This window comes from Sminthopsis crassicaudata, chromosome X, assembly GCF_048593235.1.
Source record: "Sminthopsis crassicaudata isolate SCR6 chromosome X, ASM4859323v1, whole genome shotgun sequence".
In the NCBI taxonomy this organism is placed as follows: Eukaryota; Metazoa; Chordata; class Mammalia; order Dasyuromorphia; family Dasyuridae; genus Sminthopsis; species Sminthopsis crassicaudata.
Genome location: NC_133623.1, coordinates 27,446,217 through 27,467,736, shown reverse-complemented (window position 1 = coordinate 27,467,736; position 21,520 = coordinate 27,446,217). Strand labels below are relative to the sequence as shown.

At 36.7% G+C, this 21,520-nt stretch overlaps 1 protein-coding gene across 1 annotated transcript in view; it reads right to left on the bottom strand.

The window, feature by feature from the left end:
• LOC141549001 (actin-binding protein WASF3-like) overlaps positions 1 to 21,520 on the bottom strand; it is an 83,682-nt gene that overhangs the window by 15,276 nt on the left and 46,886 nt on the right. Inside the window, exons 5-7 of the mRNA XM_074278366.1 lie at positions 21,039 to 21,173; positions 6,432 to 6,585; positions 5,153 to 5,270 (exon numbers count right to left, since the gene is read on the bottom strand). Of these exons, the coding sequence (XP_074134467.1) occupies positions 5,153 to 5,270; positions 6,432 to 6,585; positions 21,039 to 21,173 (407 nt within the window). The remainder of the gene's footprint in view (positions 1 to 5,152; positions 5,271 to 6,431; positions 6,586 to 21,038; positions 21,174 to 21,520) is intronic.

The following is a 21,520-nucleotide window of genomic DNA, read 5'->3' as shown; positions in this document are numbered from 1 at the left end:
TGAGCCACACCAGACAGATGATTCTATTCCTTGTTCTTGTCCACCAATAGTTCCACCATCCTTTCAGTGCCTTGGGTTCATACCCCAACGGTCACCCTTGACACCTCCCTCTCTATCTCGCCTCGCCAAAGTCGAGCTGTCGCCAGGCTCTGCCGAGTCTTATCTTGCCACCAATCCGGCTGTACATCCCCTTTTCCTCTATGCCACACCATGGCTCAGGCCTTCCTCACCTGGACTACTGCAACAGCCTGCCGCCTGGTCTCCCCACCTCAGCTCGTTCTATTCCACTCAGACATCGGCATTCTCTTTCCAAAGCAATATCTGACTACCTCATCCCCTACCCCTCAATAAGCTCCAGCAGCTCCTTCTCCCTTCCCAAATCAAATATAAAATATTCTGTTTGGCTTTTAAAATTCTTACCTTTCCAGTATTCTTACACCTTTTACCTTCTACCTGACCCCTGACCTCCACATACCCTATGACCCAGGGCCCCTGGCCTCCTGGCTCTTCCTTGCATAGGACACTCCCATCTTCTGATGTTTTCTGGATGTTTTCTTTGGCTGTCCCCCTATGTCTCTGCTTCCTCATGTCTCCCTCCTGGTTTCCCTGGCTTCCTTTGAGTCTCAGCTAAAATCCCATCTTCTTTAAGAAGTCTTTCCTGACCCTCTTAAGACACGCAGGCTACCCTCTGAGACAACTTCTAATTTCATTTGCCTTTATCTTGTTTGTCCAGAATTGTTTGCATGTGGCTGCTTTTTGATCATGGACTGCTTTTGCCTTTCTACAAAGAAAGAAAAAAATCTCTTTAAAAAGCCTCTAGATCTTAGTATTGCGCCTGGTACACAGTCAGCACCTAATAAATGCTTGCCAACTTGATAAGAAGCTAGCTAATTTCAAAGGTCCTACAGTTTTCCTTCATAGTCCATTTCAGTGTCTGAGAGTACCATCAGGTCACAATTCTAATTAAGATAAAAGTTCTTTAGTGGGAAGGCCTAGATTTGGCTTCAGACCTTCCCAAATCAGGATCTGAGCTGTGTTAAGCATGTGAAAATGGCAATTAGGACTGGATTAAGGGATCATCTGCATAGACATGATCGCTGAACCCAAGGGAGCAGAGAATGTAAGAAAGAATGTAGAGAGGGAGAAGAGAAGGGGAAAGGGACAGAGCCTGGGGGACCCCTGTTGTGCGTGGCGGGGTGACCTGGGTGAAGAATCAGCAGAGGCTGAGAAGGGACAGCTGGATGGGCAGAAGGAGAACCAAGACACAGTAATGTTATGAAAACTTAGAGAGGAAAGAGCATCCACTAGGAGAAGGTAGTTCCCAGTGTTAAAAACTGCTGACAGGGCCTCAAGGCTGGGAGTCTGGGTAATTTGGCAGTGCCTGGAAACTTCAGAGAGCAGTTTTCAGTTAAATGACATCAGAAGTCAGGTTGTCCAAAGTTTAGAAGCAAGTAAGAAGAGAGAAAAGTAGTAGCCCCTATGTAAGCCCAACCCAAAGGCCGCTGGTATGGGAATCTCTCCTTACTAGTGGAGATGAAAGCCCTGTTCTGGGTAAGGGGTGGGGTGAATTGGTGACGGTCCTCCTTTGGGGACTCAACATTCAGGAGCTCCTGGCTTCTTTCTGAAGAAAGGAGATGGAGGACGAAAATCCCACTTCAACCTCTGCTAAGGAAAAGACTTTAGGAAGACAGGAGAGGGGTGAACAGTGACCATCATGTCCCTAAGCCCAGACTGCTACTCTAGAGCCTGTGAGCAATTTCTTCTGGGTGAGCTCCAAGACCCTAAGAGCTTCACTCTGTGCTGTCTGGTATTCATTCTCCTATGCATTTGCCTTTTCCTATTTCTGTTTTGCTATGATTTGGATAAGGGAGTTATTTGCTATTCACTATGTGTCAATTGTGGAACCTGGTATTAGGAGAGAAAGAGGTAAAGCCTTGGAAGTAGAGCCTGGAAGCCCCTTCCCCCCAAAATGACAAAGGGATCAAAAGTTAGCGGAAACACGATCGTATCCCCTAGAGTAACAATGATTAAGGGGAGCACATAGACTTCTTGTCAGCATCCTTTTCTCTGAGAAGAGAATGGTGGCATCTGGTCCCAACTTCTTGTTTCCCTTCCTGGCAGGAATGAAAATCTCCTTTGGAGAAAGATGGCAGGAAAAGAGACTGCGGATGTCAAGCCTGCCTCCTCTGACTTCAGTATAAATTCACCATTCATCTTCTCTACTCTTCATGTATACAGAGAGCAGCACCAGATATTGGGAATATACAGATAAAACAGCAAAGCCCCTGCCCTCCAGAGAAACAACAAACAGGTAAGCATAAAGAACATACCTTTAAGAAGGAGAGGTTTAACAAGTGGGAATGGGGGTGCTTAGGAAAGCCTTCTTGTAGGAGGCTCATCTAAATGGAAGCTTTAATACTTTAGTAATAATAATAATCAGCATTTATATAGGGCATGCTATGTGCCAGACACTGTAGTAAGCTCTCTCTCTCTCTCTCTCTTTTTTTTCTTTTTTTTTTAACAAATATTACCTCATTTATTCATCACAACATCCCTGTGAAGTAGGTGTTATTATTATCCCCATTTTGCAGTTGAGGAAACCAAGGGAAAGAGAAGCTAAGCCACTTGCCCAGGATCACACAGCTAAGGCTGAGCCTGTGGTTAAATTTGAACTCATGTTTTCTTGATTCCAGATCCAAGGAGTGTAACTGGCAAAGATGAACAAGGCTTGTGTTTGAGGAAGACAGATTATGCAAAGACACGGAGAAAAAGTAGATGAGAGGCTGAGTTCAAGGAACAGCTAACAGACTGATCTGGCCAGAGTGTACAATAAATACAGGAGAATAACATAAAATAAGCCTAGAAAGTTTGGTTGGAGCTCAAGCGTAAAGGGCTTTAAATGAATGAATATAAAAAAAGCATCTCTTAATCACTTCCTCTGCCAGGGAACATGCTCAGTGCTAGGAATACAAACACCAGGGCGAGCCAGCCCTTACCCAAAAGGAGCTGACCTAATGGGGAAGGCTAAACACGGGAGAGAAGTGGGAGCCAAGGAAGGGGACAATGAGATCATCCACCAGGCAGCTTTGGGTGCCTAATAGATGACCTCACTGTCTTTGCTGACTTAGAAAATAGTCTTTCCAGAAGAAATAGTGGCATTTTTTTTTTTTGATGAATTTAAGAAACAAGCCAGTTTTCCCTAGACAGAGTTATCGTATCAATTATCTTGTTTTGTTGTTCTTATTATGTAGAGACAGATGTTAATCAGACTACTCCAGGAGGCTAATGGTGGGAGACTGGGAAGGTGGGTAGTGTTAGGATTAGAGGCAAATTGCAAGATGGCCTGGATGGATGACTGGATGGTTGGTGAATGAAGAATGGACTAGTCTGGGCCAGCTGGAGAGAGTGGGCCTAGGGTGAGAAGGAAATGCCAGGCTGAGGAGTTCTTATTTTAATTTAGAGGCAATAGGGAACTACCAAAAACTTTAGAGCATGGAATTTGTGCTTTAGGAAGATTATTTTGATAGGCATATGGAAGAAGAATGGGAGAAGAGAGAAACTAGAGGCAAAGATACTACTCCAATGCTCCAGGAAGGAGGTGATGAGGAATCCAATGTGGGTGGAAAGAAGGGAGTGGATAAGAAGGATGATTTGGAAGCAGAATAGTAATCAGTGATCATACCTTTATGGAAAGGGGGAAGTATGTGTGGGGGGATCATTTTTCAAGAGGAAGGCAACAAGTTTTGTTTTTGCCATGTTGATTTTGAGATGCCAATGGGACATCCAGAAGAAAGATGTCTCATTGACAGTCGATAATGAGGGGACCTGAATTCAGGGGACAGATCAGGGTTAATAATCACTGATAACCCATGAAAGGCTTATGATAATGGGTTGGATTTTGGAGTTATCCACATGATAGGTGATCCCAAGGAAGTTGATGAAATCCCATGGATAGACAGGATACTTAGAGAAAAGAACACCCACGATTAGGGGGTGGAAGACAGAGCTAGCAAGAGACTAAACTGATTCACAAAGGCAATTCATTGAAATGGAATTAAAATGTCAGCTCTTTGTGATGGATCACGTTGTATTTTTAGTCATTTACCCTTCAAATACTTGAAAACAGCTACCATGTCTTTTCTTCCCCAATTCCTTCAAGCAATCTTCACGTGGTGGGCTCTCCAAGTCCCTCCCCATCCTGATTGTCTTCTGGCTTATCAAAGTCCTTAAAATGTGGCCTCCCGAACCGAATACAATATTTTATATATAGGCTGATTAGGGCCAAGGACAACAGGGCCCTCTTCTTCCTTAGTCCTGCCTAGGATTGACTGAAAAGCCAGTAGGGTCCTGGGAGCCCCACGTGGGTCAAGAGAGGTTGGGAGAGGTAGACAGAAGGGTCAAAAGCTGATGCCAATGAAGAAGGCTGCAGCCTTCCAAACTGGGTAGCTGAGTTTTGCATTTGTGGATTCTGAAGAAAAGGGGCCTAGAAGGTACCATGGGCCACTCTATGGAGTAGTGTTGTGAGAGCATGAGCAGGGACCAACTCCCTTGGGGAATCTGAGGATTAGATGGGCCCTGAGAGGCCGGAAAGGCCTTACCTCATTTGCAAATGATAATTCGACATGCAAACCCTGCAACAAGAGACCCCCAAATTGAGATCTGAGCCAGAATCTCTTGCCAACTTCCCCACATAGTTCCTGGTTCTCTGGGACCAACCAAAATGAGTCCCTCTTCCATAGGGTGGCTCTTCATATTCTAGAAGACTGCTATAATGCTATCAATCTTCCCTTTCCCAAAATAAGTACTTGCACAGCATGGCTTCCAGCCCCTTCCTCATGTTGGCACTGTCCCTTCTGGCAAAGCCACAGCTTGTCAAGATTCTTCCTAAAACATGGCAAACCATACACACACACACACACACACACACACACACACACACACACACACACACAAGCACACATAATCACAAATGACAAGGGACCTAATAGCTTATCTAGTTCACTTCCCTCATTTTGCAGATGAGGGCACCATGGTTCTGAAAGAAGGGATTTATCCGAGGTCACGCAACATGACTCCAAGCCAAAGTCATGGCCCCATGAGAGATGGAGAGCTCTTCTCAAGTCTAATTCTCTTTTCAGCCCCACCCATGTACCTTCTGCCTTCGTTTCTCCTTCCTCTTATCCTCAGTGGCCTGAAGCATTTTCTCTTTCCACAAGTTGAAGAAATATGATGGGTCAGTATAGAATTTAAGGCCATCTTTCTTGTCATCTCTGAAACGGACCCAAAAGGGGATGTTAGTGAGCTCACTGATAGTCAACATCTAGTCCGGCCCCAGCATTTTGCATAAGAGCAAGATGAAGACCAGAAAGAGTAAGAGGTTCTTAAGGCCACACTTAGCTGTAATTCAGCCCCGAGGCCCAATCAAGCTTGAGCTTTCTGCAGCTCAGGGACATTCTCCAAGAACAGGCAAGGCCCTGAATTGTTGGAAAGATCAGATGGGAGGTCTGGAAGATCCAGGAAACGGTTAACACTATGTCTCCCAACTGCCAGGCTAAAGGTGGAACCAACCAACCAACACCCAAACCACCAGCCCTGCAAAGCACATGCCTGAAAAATGGGTATTGCTGCACGCTTTCCTGGGACAAGGCTAAGTATTAACCCTACTGAGACAGTGGTGGGGTATGAGAAAAAAAAAAACTGACTGCAATCAGGGGCTCAGAGTTGATGTCTCCTTCCCCCCTCCCACTGGCTGTGGGCAAGTCATTCACTTTTCTGGGTCTCGGGTTTTTCATCTGTAAAATGGGGATCATGATCCAGAGTTGATGGGAAGATGTATTTGGTGTCTACTGTACGCAGAAGCACTGAGGGAGATACTGGGACTCAGGAAGACTGGGCTGTAATATAAATCCTCTAATCATATAGGATTATCACCAAACACAACTGTTAAGTGACTGTGTTGTGAGAGTCTTAGTGCTCATCCTCATGCCCCCAGCTCTGAGCTGAGAAATGAAAAGGGCAGGTCTAGAACAGGAAGGAACGTTTGACCGGTGAGCAGGCAGGGAGGCCCGCGCAGGCAGAGGTCACTGCCCAACTGAGATGGCAGCCCAGCCTGGAGCCAAGGGCAAGCTCTTTCATGGGAGCAGCTCCTCTGTTTTAACTAAGTGGGGAAGAGGCCAGTGAGCACTTTGCTAGCATGCCATGGTCCTGTATGTAGAAAGGGTAGTTTTTTTGGTCCACTATCAGATGAAGAAACTGAAACTATGAGAGATGCAATGAGTTGCCTCAAGTTCCACAGCCAGGGAAGGGCTCAGTGAGGTCCTGAGCAAACCCAAAGGCCCAGGATCCTGCTAGAACAGGGCCCTGACTGGGGCCGTACTGGCTCTGGCTCTTTGGACCTATCCTGTGGCTAGGGGCCCTACCCTCCCTCCTACCTGTAGGCCGTGAGGATGTTGAGTGGCGGGGGCTTGTCACACCGCTGGTACATCTCCATCACGGGGTTGGGGATGGAGTTACGTGATACCACCTGCTGATTCTGGATAGTGGAGCTCCGGAAAGCCTTCCTCATGTTGATATCCTGCAGGGACACTGCGGAGCCGAGGAGCACAGGATTTAGAGTGGCAAGGGACCGTTGAGATCATCTAGTCAAGGGGTTCAGGACCTGGGGTCCGCAGAGCCCGTGGGGGGTCTGTGGATAGATCTTGAGGGGTTCATAACATGGGGGTTCACAGAGCCCTTGGGGGTCTGTGGATAGATTTCAAGGGGTCCATGAAGTTGGATGAGGAAAAATTTACAACTTCATATCTACCAACCTCCAGCTGAAATTGAGAATTTCCTCCAGTTATTTAAAAATATGATTTTGAGAATTTTTTTACAATTTCTTTACAATAAAGGTAAAGGAGCCCTCATTTCACAGAAAAGGAGATGATACCCCAGAGTGGTGACATGGCCCCCACTTCCCTGTTCTGCCCACTCATCACACCAGATGCCTCCCATATGGCATCAATAGCTCAGGATTTCCAAACCGCACAGTAGTCATGTACCTCCTGGACCTGCCTGCTGAGATCCCGCAGGGCTGCATGCCCCCAGCTTCTCAAGAAGTATCACTTTGCACTGCATGGAAGAGCACCCAGAAGATTCCACTGCCTCTGACCTTCCTATTCCCAAAGCTCGTCCTTCTTACCTGCTTCACACAGCAGGAACCACATTAGGCAGACGGCAAGGCACTACAACTCTGCTACCAGGGACTAACTCTGCTATTGGGTTCAGATCCCAGCTGGGTTAGTTTAGGCAATGCCCTGTAGTTGGGAGTATGCTAGGTGAGGCCCAAGGTCTCTTCTAACTCACAAACTATGATCTATGATACAACTCCTCATCCAGCTAGCTGCCAGTTGGCTTTTTCCCGAGCACCCAACTCCCTTCCTGGGACTCATTTGAAGATCGCCATCTAGCCAACAACTGGAATCCATGTGAGCCTTAAGGAGGGAGGGGAAGTTCTTTGCCAAGGTCACATGGCACATCAGCATCAGAGGCAGGACTAGAAATCACTTAGCACTTAGGGACTGGAGTAACACATCCTCAACTCTCTGAAGCTCTGTCACAGGTCCATGTTCCCGTTAGCTGCAGATCTCAATGCACATTTCTTCCGAATGAGGCTATGTGATACAAGGAATCCAGGCATAGCTTTGGCCTTGGCTCTGCCATCAAATTTGACTTAGGACAAGTCACCCCCTGTCCTGGGCACGGACAATATGACCTGTAAGGTCATCTAGTTCTCAGGCTTTTGCTAGCATTGATGTCCTACAACCTGTAAATGAGGTAATGTATAACAGGAAGGGCCTGAGCAGAATGGGGACAAGATCTCCTCTTTCCCTGGGTCTTTCTTATCGAAGAACCCGCAAAGGGTCCTTGGGAACAAAGAAAAGCTCAGTAAATATCTGTTAGAAAGTGCCTGCCCACGCCACCAGCAGAGTTCAAATCTTATTCTCTACCCACACAATTACATTCATATGCCAAAGTTCCTCTGAGAGACCTTGAACATGTCCTTGTATCTCTTCTTCTGACCTCCAGGTGAGCACTGGCTTTGTATGAGTTCTCTGTAAAATAGCCTTTTAAGGCAAGCGTATGTTTGGCATTCAAACAACATGCATGGGCAGCCCATCAAAGTTGCATTCTCTGTAGTACAGTCTCAACAGCTTGAGAAAGGACCACAGTAGCCAATCCCTTACCCAGGTGCGGTTGACATGCATTGCCTGAGCTAGTTCAGTGTCTGGGAGCCTTCAAAGGAAAGTGGTGGGGAGGAGACATATTAGATTCACTACCAAACTGAACATTTGCAGAGCCACAGTGCCAACCTCATTTTCAAATGCCTTTGAAAGCTGGACAGTCTAGCAGTGCCATGCTGGGAAACGGAACCATTTCTACTGCAATTGTCTTAGGAAGATCACCTTGCATTACAAAAAGGGAGGGTACTAACAACTGGCGAGATCAGAAAAGGCTTTGTGAAGGAGATGGCCCAAGCTGTGACTTGTAAGGGGTAAGAGACTCCAAAAGGTGAAGGAGAGGAAGGGGAATGTTTCAGGAACAGGGAACAACCTGGGCAAAGTCACAGAGGTGGGAGATAGGGAACAGCATGTAAGCCAGTTTTAGGGTGACCGGAAAGACAGGTTAGCACTAGATTGTAAGAAGTGGCTTGAAATGCTAAGGGGAGGAATCTGTATTTTCTCCTCAGAACACTTCTTGAGTAGCAGAGTGACATAGTCACCCTCAAGCTGCTGTAATCTCAAGCTAGTAGCCACGTGAAAGAGGAATTGGTAAGGAGAGATACCTATGGGACATATATGGAGGGAGATATCAAGCAGACAGCCAGAGATGTGGGGATAGAAGCCAGGAGGGAAACGGATGCCAGCTATATACACCAGGCAGTCACTGGTATGGGACAGCATGGAGGAAGAAGCCAAATCTACAGGAGCAAGAAGGAAAAGGCTCAAGAAAAGGCTGGTGGTAAGAGGAAAGAGCAACTTTAGCCAAGCAGTGAGTCCGGGAGCTGGATTTCAAGGGCGTGAGGAACAGGAGGTGAGCAAGGTAACAAGTAAAATTTTTTTTTGAAGGAATCTGGTTTTGAAAGGGAAGAGACACGTAGACCAATGATTTGGGGGAAAGCTTTGTGAGTAAGACAGAGAGCCAAGCAGAGTTAGAGGCAGCAGGGAAGGAGTTAGGAGACAGGGAGAAGTTGAAGGTTTGGGAGAAGGGTGCATGAATGAAGGGGCCAGCTCCTGGAGGACACATGAAGGGATGCTGATGATTCTCAAATATATATATATATATATATATATATATATATATATATATATATATATATATATATATATATATATATATATATATAAAAGTAGCTCACATTTCTAGAGAATTTCAAGGCTGACACAGCTATTATTCATACCAGGAAGGCAGAGAATACACAATTATTCTCCATTTTACAGATGAAGAAGCTAAGAAGCAAAGATATGAAATGCATTGCTCTAGGTCCCACAGCTAGTAAGTGGCAGACTGAGGAGAGCTAATTACAGGGCAAAGAGTTAGGAGACAGGGGGATGAATTCCACTCAGGCCACTTATTCCCTGAATCACCTTGGAGAAGTCATGCTTCCCCCCCCCCCAGGGCTCCACTTTCCTCCTGTGTAAACTGAAGGGAGGTGCATGTGATGACTTTGGAGGCCCCTTCCTCTTTTTGTGCCAGGACATGAGGATCTTTTTACAGTAGACCACAGAAAGTCTCAAGAGCATCCTGATCTTAGCCTTCATTCTTGGTAGTAATATGGGGTTCTCCTGCAGATCTATAAGCTACACTTCTAAAGATACACTCATTTCTAAAAAGGCATTATTTTATTTGTGTCACCCCCCCTCCCCAAGCTATTTGCTCCATTAATGGCCACTAGATGGCAAACTTGAAGTAACTGAGTAGCTGCTACTCACCAATGACTTCAACCATAAAATAAACCAAGCTCTGAGTCATTGTCAAAAGTCCCTGGGCCGCCAGAAACCCACTCCCACCATATAATGCTCACTGTTCTCACCCGTGCTGCCTCACGACCAGCTCCTGAATCCTACAGGAACCAGAAAGCAACTCGAAAGAAAAGCCTGAGGCTGGCTTGCAGTGTGTAGGCCCCATGCCTGATTTCCTTGAGGCCCTAGGCAAGTGGCCCAAGCAGAGATATGCTCCAGCTTTCACGGCACCGTGGGAGGAGATCAGAAGAACAAAGCACAGGATTTCAGAGGCAGAACGGCTCTGACGTCAAATCATCAGAATGGAAAGAGACCTTTGAGAACATCTAATCCTAGAATCTCAAAGCTTGAAGGCACTTCAGAAGTCATAGAGACCCTTTATTCACAGGTGAAGAAACTGACACTCAAGAGAGTTGAAGTGACTGGCACAAAGGCAGTTACAGATTAGTTTCATGCAAACTTACACTGATGCCAGGGGGTGAATATCCCCATCGAGCGATATAGGGAATCATTTCTGGAAAGAGAATCTTGCTTGGTACCTCTGTTCTGGCTGGGCCAAGGGAGTTTACCTGGCAGGAGAGGATGACCTGTAGCTGACAAGCTGGGCCAGGGGCAGAGCCAGGGAACATTCTGCCCCCACGAGGAAAGGATATCTGGGGCAGGTTCCCTTCTCCAGCCTCTAGCCCAGCAGGCCATATGCCCTAATCACTATGGGTGGGGAGAGGAGACAGAGAAACGTAATGATTCCTTATGTCAGGTCCTCTAACCAGAAGGCCTCCCAACTCAGCGTATGCAAAACTGCCTAGAGCAAAGGGGTTACTCCTCTGGAGTGTGTGCACCTGGATGCTGCTGCCCAGCATCTTCTAGGTAATTAAGCCAAGGGGACCCCCATTGTTAGAGCAGCTAGCTTTTTTCAGGAGAAAGAATCAGTGGGCCAATGAAGAAACCACATGCTGGGCAAACGTACACCTCAGGGTCCATCACTAGGTATCGAGAAACTATTTCTAAGCCTGTGTCTGTGTAATAATAGTAGCTAGCATTTATATAACACTTGGAGGTTTTTTTTCTTTTCTTCGTAATGACCCTCTTTGTAATATGTGTCATATATAACAAATATTAAAAATCCCTTTATAACATATCACCTGTAAGAACTTATTCTATAACAACCACCTTTACAATATGTATGTCATACACAGCCTTCCCAAGTGTTGTCAAATGCAAATTCAGATGTAACTGGGAAATATTTAACAAAAAATAAAAATACAATAGAACACAGATAATGTTAATATGTGTTTTTTTAAGAAGCAATATTTAAGAGGCAAATGTACAGTGAGTTGGATACTACTCAAGAAATATCTCATTTTACTCTTGCAACAAGTTGGGGGGGGGTAAATGCTATCCTCATTTTACAGATGGGGAAACTGGGGCAGATAGAGTTTGAGATTGAATAACTTGAGCAGGGTCACAAGGCAAATAATAACGGGGAAGTTCTGCCCCACATGCGATCCAGCTGGATTTAGGATGTGTTCTATATACGAATGGCAGCAGACCAATGTCTACTGAGAACAGATTCAGAATTTTAAGCAAGGCCTTCAGAAAGAGAAATATGGTGGAGGTGTCATCTCCTGTCTCACAGCACAGCTGAGACAGAATGGGGTAGACAGTTTCAGATACAGCCAATGGACGTGGAGCTGTGGTGGGAAGAGGATTCCCAAAGTGTCCTGCTTTAACACCCTCATTGTGTAGCTCAGGAGTCTATGTGAGGGCCAAGGTGCATTTAACCGTACAAACATCTTTTAAGGGGAAAAGAGGGTTGTTATAATAATATATTGTGGATGTACGCATTATAAAGGCATTTGTTATAACATAGTTATAGGTGATTATATATATAATAAAGAGGCTTTAATGATAACCTATAAACATCATAAAGGATTTTATAAGAAGATACTGGTTTATACAACATAAATATTGTAAAGGGAGATTTAAAATAATATATTGTTATACATGACACATATATTAAAGGTGGGTTGTTATAATATATTGTTGTGTATGATATATTGTTAAGGGGTTGTTATAATTATATATTATTTTGTGTGAGATATATTATAAGAGGGGTTTTTCATAGTAATAATGTACTGTTATATATTACACATATATCATATGGGGGTTGTTATAATAATATATGGTTATATGTGACATATATAACAAATGGGTTTTTAATAATAACTATATATATATATATATATATATATATATATATATATATATATATATATATATATATATATATACACACACACACATATATATATATGCCATACACATTACAAAGAAGGTTGTTATAATAACATATTGTTATATATAACATATATTATCATAAAGGGGGTTGTTATATAATAATATATTGTTATATACGACATATATTGTAAAGGGGACTGTGACAATAAGACACTGTTATATATGATACAAATATTATAAAGTGGATTGTTATAATAATACATTGTCATATATGCCATAATTTAAGGGGCTGTTATAATAATGTGGTTATATGTGATGTACTACAAATGGGTTTTTAATAATAATAATAATATATTGTTACATTTGACATAGACATTATAAAGGAGGCTGGTATAATAAGATATGGTTTTATATGACAAATATGAGAAAAGGGACAGTTATAATAATATATTGTTATATGTGACATATATCACAAAGGGGGTTACAATAATATACTCTTTTATATGGCATAAAAATTGTAAAGGGGGTTGTTATAATAACATTTTGTTATATATGACAAAGGTATTATACAGTGAGTTGTTACAAAAATATATAGTTATATATGACCTATATATTATAAATATTTGTTATAATAACATAGTGTTATATGATATATACATTAGAAAGGCAGTTGTTATAATATACACACACATACACACACATACACACATGTTTATATGGTAAGGTGGTTGTCATACTAATATATTGTTATATGTGATATTATAGAAAAAAAATTTTAAAAATAATAATATATTATTATATATGACAGATATTATAAAAAAGGTTGTTATAATAATATACCATTTTATTTTACATAAATATTGTAAAGGAGGGTAGTTTAACAATATTTTGTTAAATAAGACATATATATAAAGGGGATTTTTATATATGACACATATATGATAAAGTAGGTTGTTTTAATAATATATTGCTGTATGTGACATATATTAGAAAGGGTTTTTAAAACCATAATACATTTTTATATTACACATACATTATAAGGGAGATTTTTATAATAATATACTGTTAAATATGAGATATATTTACCTTAAAGGGGAATGTTATAATAATATATTGTTATATGTGACAGATATATTATATAATTTTGTTATATATGGCATTAAAGGGTTTTTAAATAATATATCATTATAATATGTGACATATACATTATAAAGAACATTGTTATACTAATATATTGCTTTGTGTAATATAAATATCATCAAGCGGGTTAATGTAATAATATATTGTTATATGGAGCATATATATTCTAAAGAGGTTTTAAATAATAACATATTGTTATACAGAATATATACATTATAAAGGAAGTTACTGTAATAATATACTCTTTTATATGACATAAATATTATCAAGAGGGTTGTTATAATAATATATTGTTACACGGGACACACAAAAAGTGGGTTGTCAGAATATATTTTATAATGCTATATATGTAATAAATGGGTTTTTATAATAATAATAATATTATTTTACATATATTACATATATATTGCAGACAGAATGGTTATAATAATATATAATATAATAATATAGTGTTATATGTGACATATTATAAAGGGGGTTGTAATAATGATCTCTTGTTATATATAATATACATATCATAAAGGGTGTAATAATATATTCTTTTAGGTGGCATAAATATTGTAAAGGAGTTGTTAGAATAATATATTGTTATATATGACATACCATAAAGGGGGTAATTATAATAATATACTGTTGTTTATGACAAATATTGTAAAATGGATTGATATAATAATATATTGTAATATATGACTAATATTATTAAGTGGATAGTTATAATAATACATTGTTAAATATGATACAGAAAAGGGCATTGCTATAATAATATATTGTTATTGTTATGTATGATGCATATATTAAAAAGGGGTCTTAGTAATAATATATTTTTATATCTGACAAATTATGAAGAAGTTTATTACAATAATATATTTTTATGTATGACATATATATTATAAAGAGGTTGTTATGATAATTAATATAATAATCATTATATATGACAAATATTGCAAAGGGGGTTGTTATAATAATATATATGACATATACATTATAAAAGAATAATTATTCATAATAATTCTTTTATATCACAAATAGATCATATAGGGGATTGTTACAGTAATATATTGCTCTATTACATATACAGTATAAAGGAGGTTGTTATAATATATTGTTATATATGATACACCATAAAGGGGGCTGTTAGAATAATACATGGTTATGTATAACATGCATATTATAACAAAAACAGATTTCTAATAATGATAAAAATTGTTATATATGATATATACATTATAAAGGAGATTGTTATGATAGCATTATATATATTAGTCATATGTGGGTTTATTATAATGATATATTGTGATACATATATTGTAAAGGGGTTGTTATAACAATATACTGTTTTATATGACATAATGGTGTAAAGGGGACTGCTATAATAAGATACTGTTATATATGACATAAATATTACAAAGTGGGTTGTTATAATATATTCTTATAGATGGCATACTGTAAGGAGTTAATAATATATGGTTATATGTGACATATATATTACAAATGGGTTTTTAATAATAATAATATACTGTTTTATATGACATACACATTAACAAGGAGGTTGTTATAATAATGTATTGTTATATATAACATTTATTAATCATAAATGATGTTATAATAATATATTGTATATAACACATACATTATAAAGGAGATTGTTATAATAAGATATTTTTATCTATGACATATATTATAAAGTGAATTATTATAATGTATTGCTATATAAGACATCACAAAAGAGCGCTGTTATATTGTTAGATAAGGCATATGTTAAAAAGCTGTTATACTAATGTTTTGTTATATATGAAATACATATTATAAAGTGAGTTGTTATGATAATAAACTGTCATGTGATATATATTATAAAGGTGTTTAAAATAATAATTAATTGATATATATGACATATTATAAAGGATGTTGTTATAATGATACACTGTTTTATAAGAACATAAATATGGTAGAGGGGGTTGTTACAATAATATATTGTAATATTGACATATATTATAAAGTGGTTTTTAATAATAATATATTATTATATATACAACATTATGGAATGGGTATTTATAATAACTTATTGTTCTGTATGACATAATGTAAATGGGGTTGTTCTAATAATATAATGTTACATGTGATACATAGCTGAGAAAGATGTTTTTAATAATAATAATAATATATTGTTATATATGAAATACACCATAAAGGAGGTTGTTATAACAATATATTGTTTTATATGACATAAATATAGTCAAAGGGGTTGTTATAATAATAATGTATTGTTATATTGGACATATATATTATAAAGGGTTTTTTGATAATAATAATATAGTTATATATGATATATACATTATAAAGGAGCTTGTTTTAATATGCTGTTTTATATGACATATTTTATAAAGGGGATTGTTATAATAATATACTGCTACGTAAGACATATTGTAAGGGGGTTGTTATAATGATAATATTGTTATATATGACATATATTAGAAAGGGTTTTAATAATAATAATAATAATATAGTTAAAGATGACATACATTATAAAGGGTCCTTATAATATTATATTTTATACAACATATAAAGTGGTTTGTTATATAACATGTTATATTATTATTGTAATGTTTTACATAACAAATATTATAAAGGGAGTTGTTATATTTTTATATTATACATATATCATAAAGGGGATTGTTATAAGAATATACTGTTTTATATGACAAATATTGTAAAGGATCTTGTTATAACAACATATTGTTATAAATGACATATATACATATATATGTAATAAAGGGGCTTGTTATGTTAAATGGATATATGTGACATATTATAAAGTAGGTTGTTATATTAATATATTATTATATATGACATATATTCTAAAGTGGCTCACTATAATAATATACTGTTATGCATGATATATAAATGTTTTTAATAAAATATATATCGTTACATAGGACATATTATAATGGAGGTTGCCATAATAATACACTATTTTATATGACATAAATATTATCAAGTGAGTTATTATAATAATATATTTTTGTGACATATATTATAAAAGGCTTTTTAATAATAATGTAATTTTATTTGACATAGACATTAAAAAGGAGATTATCATAAGAATATACAGTTTTATATGACAAGTATTGGAAAGGGGTTTGTTACAACAATATATTGTTATGTGTGACATATATATATTAGAAAGGGGTTTTTAATAATAATAATATATGGTTGTATGTTACATATGTTACAAATAGGCTTAGCATAATAATAGCATTATATATGACATATTATAATTGTAGTTGTTATAATAATATACTGTCATATGTGACATACATATATTATAAAGGCTTTAAAAATAATATATTGTTATATGAAACATAACAATTATAAAGGAGGTTGCTATAATAATATACTCTTTTATAGAACAGAGATATTGTCAAGGGGGTAGTTATAATACATTGTTATATATTACATTATAAAAGAGTTTTGGGTAATAATAATATATTTTATATTACATATATATCATGAAGGAGATTATTATAATAATATATTGTCATATTGACATTATAATGGGCTTTTAAACAGCATTATCATATGTGTCAAAAATTATAAAGTAAGTTGTTATAATAATATACTATCTTATATGACAAATATTGTCAAGGGGGCTGTTATAATAATATATTGTTATATGTGATATAAATTACAAAGGGCTTTTTAATAAGAATATATTCTTACATATGATATACACCTCGTAAAGGAAGTTATTGTAATAATGCATTGTTTCATATGACATACATATTATCAAGAGTGTTGCTATAATAATATATTGTCATATGGAACACCTATATTATAATGTAGGTTGATAGAATAATATATTATAATGTGTCATATCTGATAAAGTGGTTTTTAATAATAATAATATATTGTTATATATTATATATATTGTAAAGAAGGTTGTTATAATAATATTCTGTTTTATATGACATAAATATTGTTGAGGGGTTGTTACAATAATATATTGTTATATATGACATAAATATTATAAAGGGATTTGTTATAATAATATATTGTTAGCTATTACATATATATTATCAAGGGAGTTGTTATAATATTATATTCTTTTTTTTTTTTTTTTTTTTTTTTTTGAGGCTGGGTTTATGTGACTTGCCCAGGGTCACACAGCTAGGAAGTGTTAAGTGTCTGAGACCAGATTTGAACTCGGGTCTTCCTGAATTCAAGGCTGGTGCTCTATTCATGCGCCACCTAGCTGCCCCTAATATTATACTTATATATATATATATTATAAAATGGGTTGGTATAATAATATCTTGTTATGTATGACATATATATTATAAGGGTTATATGTGGCACATGTTAGGAAGTGATTTTTAATAATAACATATTGGTATATATGACAGACATAAAGGAGGTTATTATAATAATATATCGTTATTTATGATATATATGTTGCAAAGGTAGTAGTTATTATGTTATTATATATTACATATATTATAAAATGGGTTTTTATAATGTATTGTTCTATGTGACATATAAACAGTTTAAAAATAATAATATATTACTATATATGGCATATTATAAAGGGAATTGTTATATTCTTATATGTGATATATTACACAAAGTTTTAAATTTTATTTTATATATTACAAATGTATGTATATAGTATATATCACATATATGAGGTTATTATAATAATATATTATTATATACAACAGCATAAATGGTGGCTGTTATAATAATATATTTTTACATGTGACATATATAGTATAAAGGGGTTTTAAATAATTACTTATTGTTATAAGCTACATACATTATAAAGGGGGGTATTATGATAATATATATAACTATAAAGGGGCTGTTATAATATCATCTTGTTATATATGTCATATTATAAAGGGATTTTTACTACTACTAATATTTTGTTGTATATGATGTACATTATCAAGGATGTTGTTATAATAATATATTGTTTTATATGACATATTATCAGGTGGGCTGATATAATAACTTATTGTTATATGTGACACACATTACAAAAGGGTTAATAACAATACATTTTAATATTTGACATACATAAAAGGCAGCTTTTAATAATATTATATTGTTATATATTACATTTATCATAAAGTGGGTTGTTAATAATAATACTATATCGTTATATATACCTCACATATGGTGAAAGAGATTATTATAATAACATACTGTTTTATAAGATATAAATAGTATAAAGTGGATTGTTTTAATAATATATTATTATATATGACATCCTAAAGGGCAATCTTATAAAAATATATTGTTATGTGTGAGACATATATTACAAAAAGCTTTTTAGTAATAATATATTTTTCCATATGACATGTATTATAAAGAATTTTGTTATAATATATTGCCATATGTGAAATATATATCATAAAGGGGGTTGCTATAATAATATAGTTATATATGACATATATATTATAAAGTGAGTTGTTATAATAATATATCATATGGGACATATATATTATAAAGGGGGTTTAAATAATAATATATTGTAATATGTGATGTATACATTATAATGGAAATTGTTATAGTAATACATTGCTTTATATAACATAAATATGGTAAAGGGGGGTTTATAAAAATATATTTTTATATGTGACATATATTAAAAAGGGGTTTTAGTACTAATAATATATTGCTATATATGACACACATTAAAAGGTGTTATAATTATATATTATATACATGACATATATATCATAAATGGGTTGTTATATATGACAATATATTACAAAGGGGTTTTTAATAATAATATATTGTTAAATATTTTCACATACTTTATAAAGGTGTTTGTGATGATAATATATTGCTATATGTGACATATATTATAAAGGGGGTTTTAATAATACTATGGTTATATATTATGTGTATGTATTATACAGAGGGTTGTTATAATAACATATATTACATACACATTAGAAAGGAGGTTGTTACAATAATATATTGTTATATATTACACAGTAAAGGGGGTTGTTATAATACAGTTATTTGTGACACATATTACAAAGGGATTTTGAATAATAGTAATGCATGATATATGACATATACATTTTAAAGGTGGTTGTTATAATAACATTTTGATATATAACATACATTTATCGTAAAAGGGGTTATTACAATAATATAATGTTATATATATGACACATATATTGTAAAAGGTGTTGTTATTATAATATACTGTTTTATATGACAAAAGTTGTAAAGGGAATTGCTATAATAATATGTTGTTATGCATGACACATATAATATTATAAAGTGGGTTGTTATAATAATATACTGTTATATATGACATCATAAAAGGGGTTGTTATAATAACATATTGATATATATGCCATTCTATAAAGAGGTTATTATATTAATATATGTGACATATATTGTAAAGGCATTTTTAATAATAATAATATATGATATATAGTATATATAATTATAAAGGGAGTCATTAAGAAGAAAAAACAGTTTAAATTCTCTGTCCTTTTACTATTCAAGTAACCCAAGGTAGGCCATTTTACCTCCAAGGGCTTCAGTTTCTACATGCATGAAGTGAGAAGGGAGCAGAGATTGAGCTGTATAAACTCAGAGGTTTCTTTCCAATTCTAAAATCCTGTTCTTATATTTCAATACTTCCATCATTCCAGTCTCACCACACCCAGCACACAGTAGGTGCTTCATAAATGCTTGCTAATTAAATCTAATAACTGGCTCTAGCCAGGGGTACCAACAGACTGCAAGCCAGCCCCAACCTCCTTCTGCCGCCTCCTGATTCATAGCCATGACTATCCCAAACCCCTCCCTGGAGGACCTTGCCCACACATTGTGTGCCTCCTCTTCTTTTAATTTTTAGTGCCTACCAGCTGAGCGTGGGGGCTAAACCATCTGTCAGTCACATTCTCATTACCTGATGGCTCCCACGCCTTTCCTGGCCATCCGTTTCTTCTGTGACACCTTCTACGCCACAGCAGACTAGTTTTATAGTCACACGTTTTAATCGATTAGGGGTTATGGACCCCTAAATTTTTTGTGTGTGTATGTGTGTGTACACGCATGTGTGGGTAGTTAGTAGTTATTTCAAGGGGTCCATATGCATAGAAAGCATTGTCATTTTGCAGCCAAATATGTTTTACATCTCTGTATTAATATTTTTCAAATGTACAGATCCTGTTGAGATGAATGAAAATACTTTTTTTTTTTTTAAAAATAGGAGAGAGGATGGCAAGTTCCTCTTGGAATCATGATGGTGCAGTGCTGTCAAAAGCCTGTTATCAGCTGTCTTTGCTGAACTGTTTTTCACTGTAACAGAAGAATTCCATCTTGGAATGGCAGTGAGAGTTGACCAAAAGTGACCATAAGATACAAACAAAAGGCCTCAAGAAGACTTATTTGAAAAAAGTACATAACTGGGGCCAGCCTTGAAGGAGTAAACAAATCAGGGAGACAAAGCAAATTATCATAATGCCCATCTTGGAGGCTTGGTGCCAGAGGACTGGCATAAGACCCCACCAAACACTAGGCCTAAGGTGCCCCCTGAGAAATCTGGATGTACTCTTGGCAAGGAGGAGAAAAGCTTCCTTGCTCTGCCCTGGGAAAGAGTGGTATTCTCTCAGTTCACCCTGCTCTACCCACCTTCCTCCACGGTGGAATCCAACTGTGTGACCTTAATCACCAAGAGGTCCACCCTTTCCTGCAGCGAGTTCATCCGCATGTAGAAACTGTTGGCTTCATTGAACAGCTCCCCAAAGATATCCTCTGCATGTCTGCCTGGAATTGGAGAGAAAGAGACAGAGATTTGAGGGGGTTCCCCACCACACTTGCCCTAGCCCAACCATTGGCCTTAGCCAACCCACTTCCAACTTCCCTCAGGTTGCTGACTGATGGAATCTCTAAGCTGAGTGGATTTCTGGGATCATCTGAACCAACTCATACCTGAACAAAAATCCTCCTCCAGCCTCTCTACTTGAACTTTGCTCCCAATTTCCTGGGTCCCTCCATTCTGCTATTCAGAGAGTTTTGCAAGGAGGTTTTGTCTGACTCCAAGCCAAATCTGCCTCTTTGCAAGCTCCATGATCTCAGTTTTGCCCTCCGGGATCCAACAGTCTAGTCCTTCT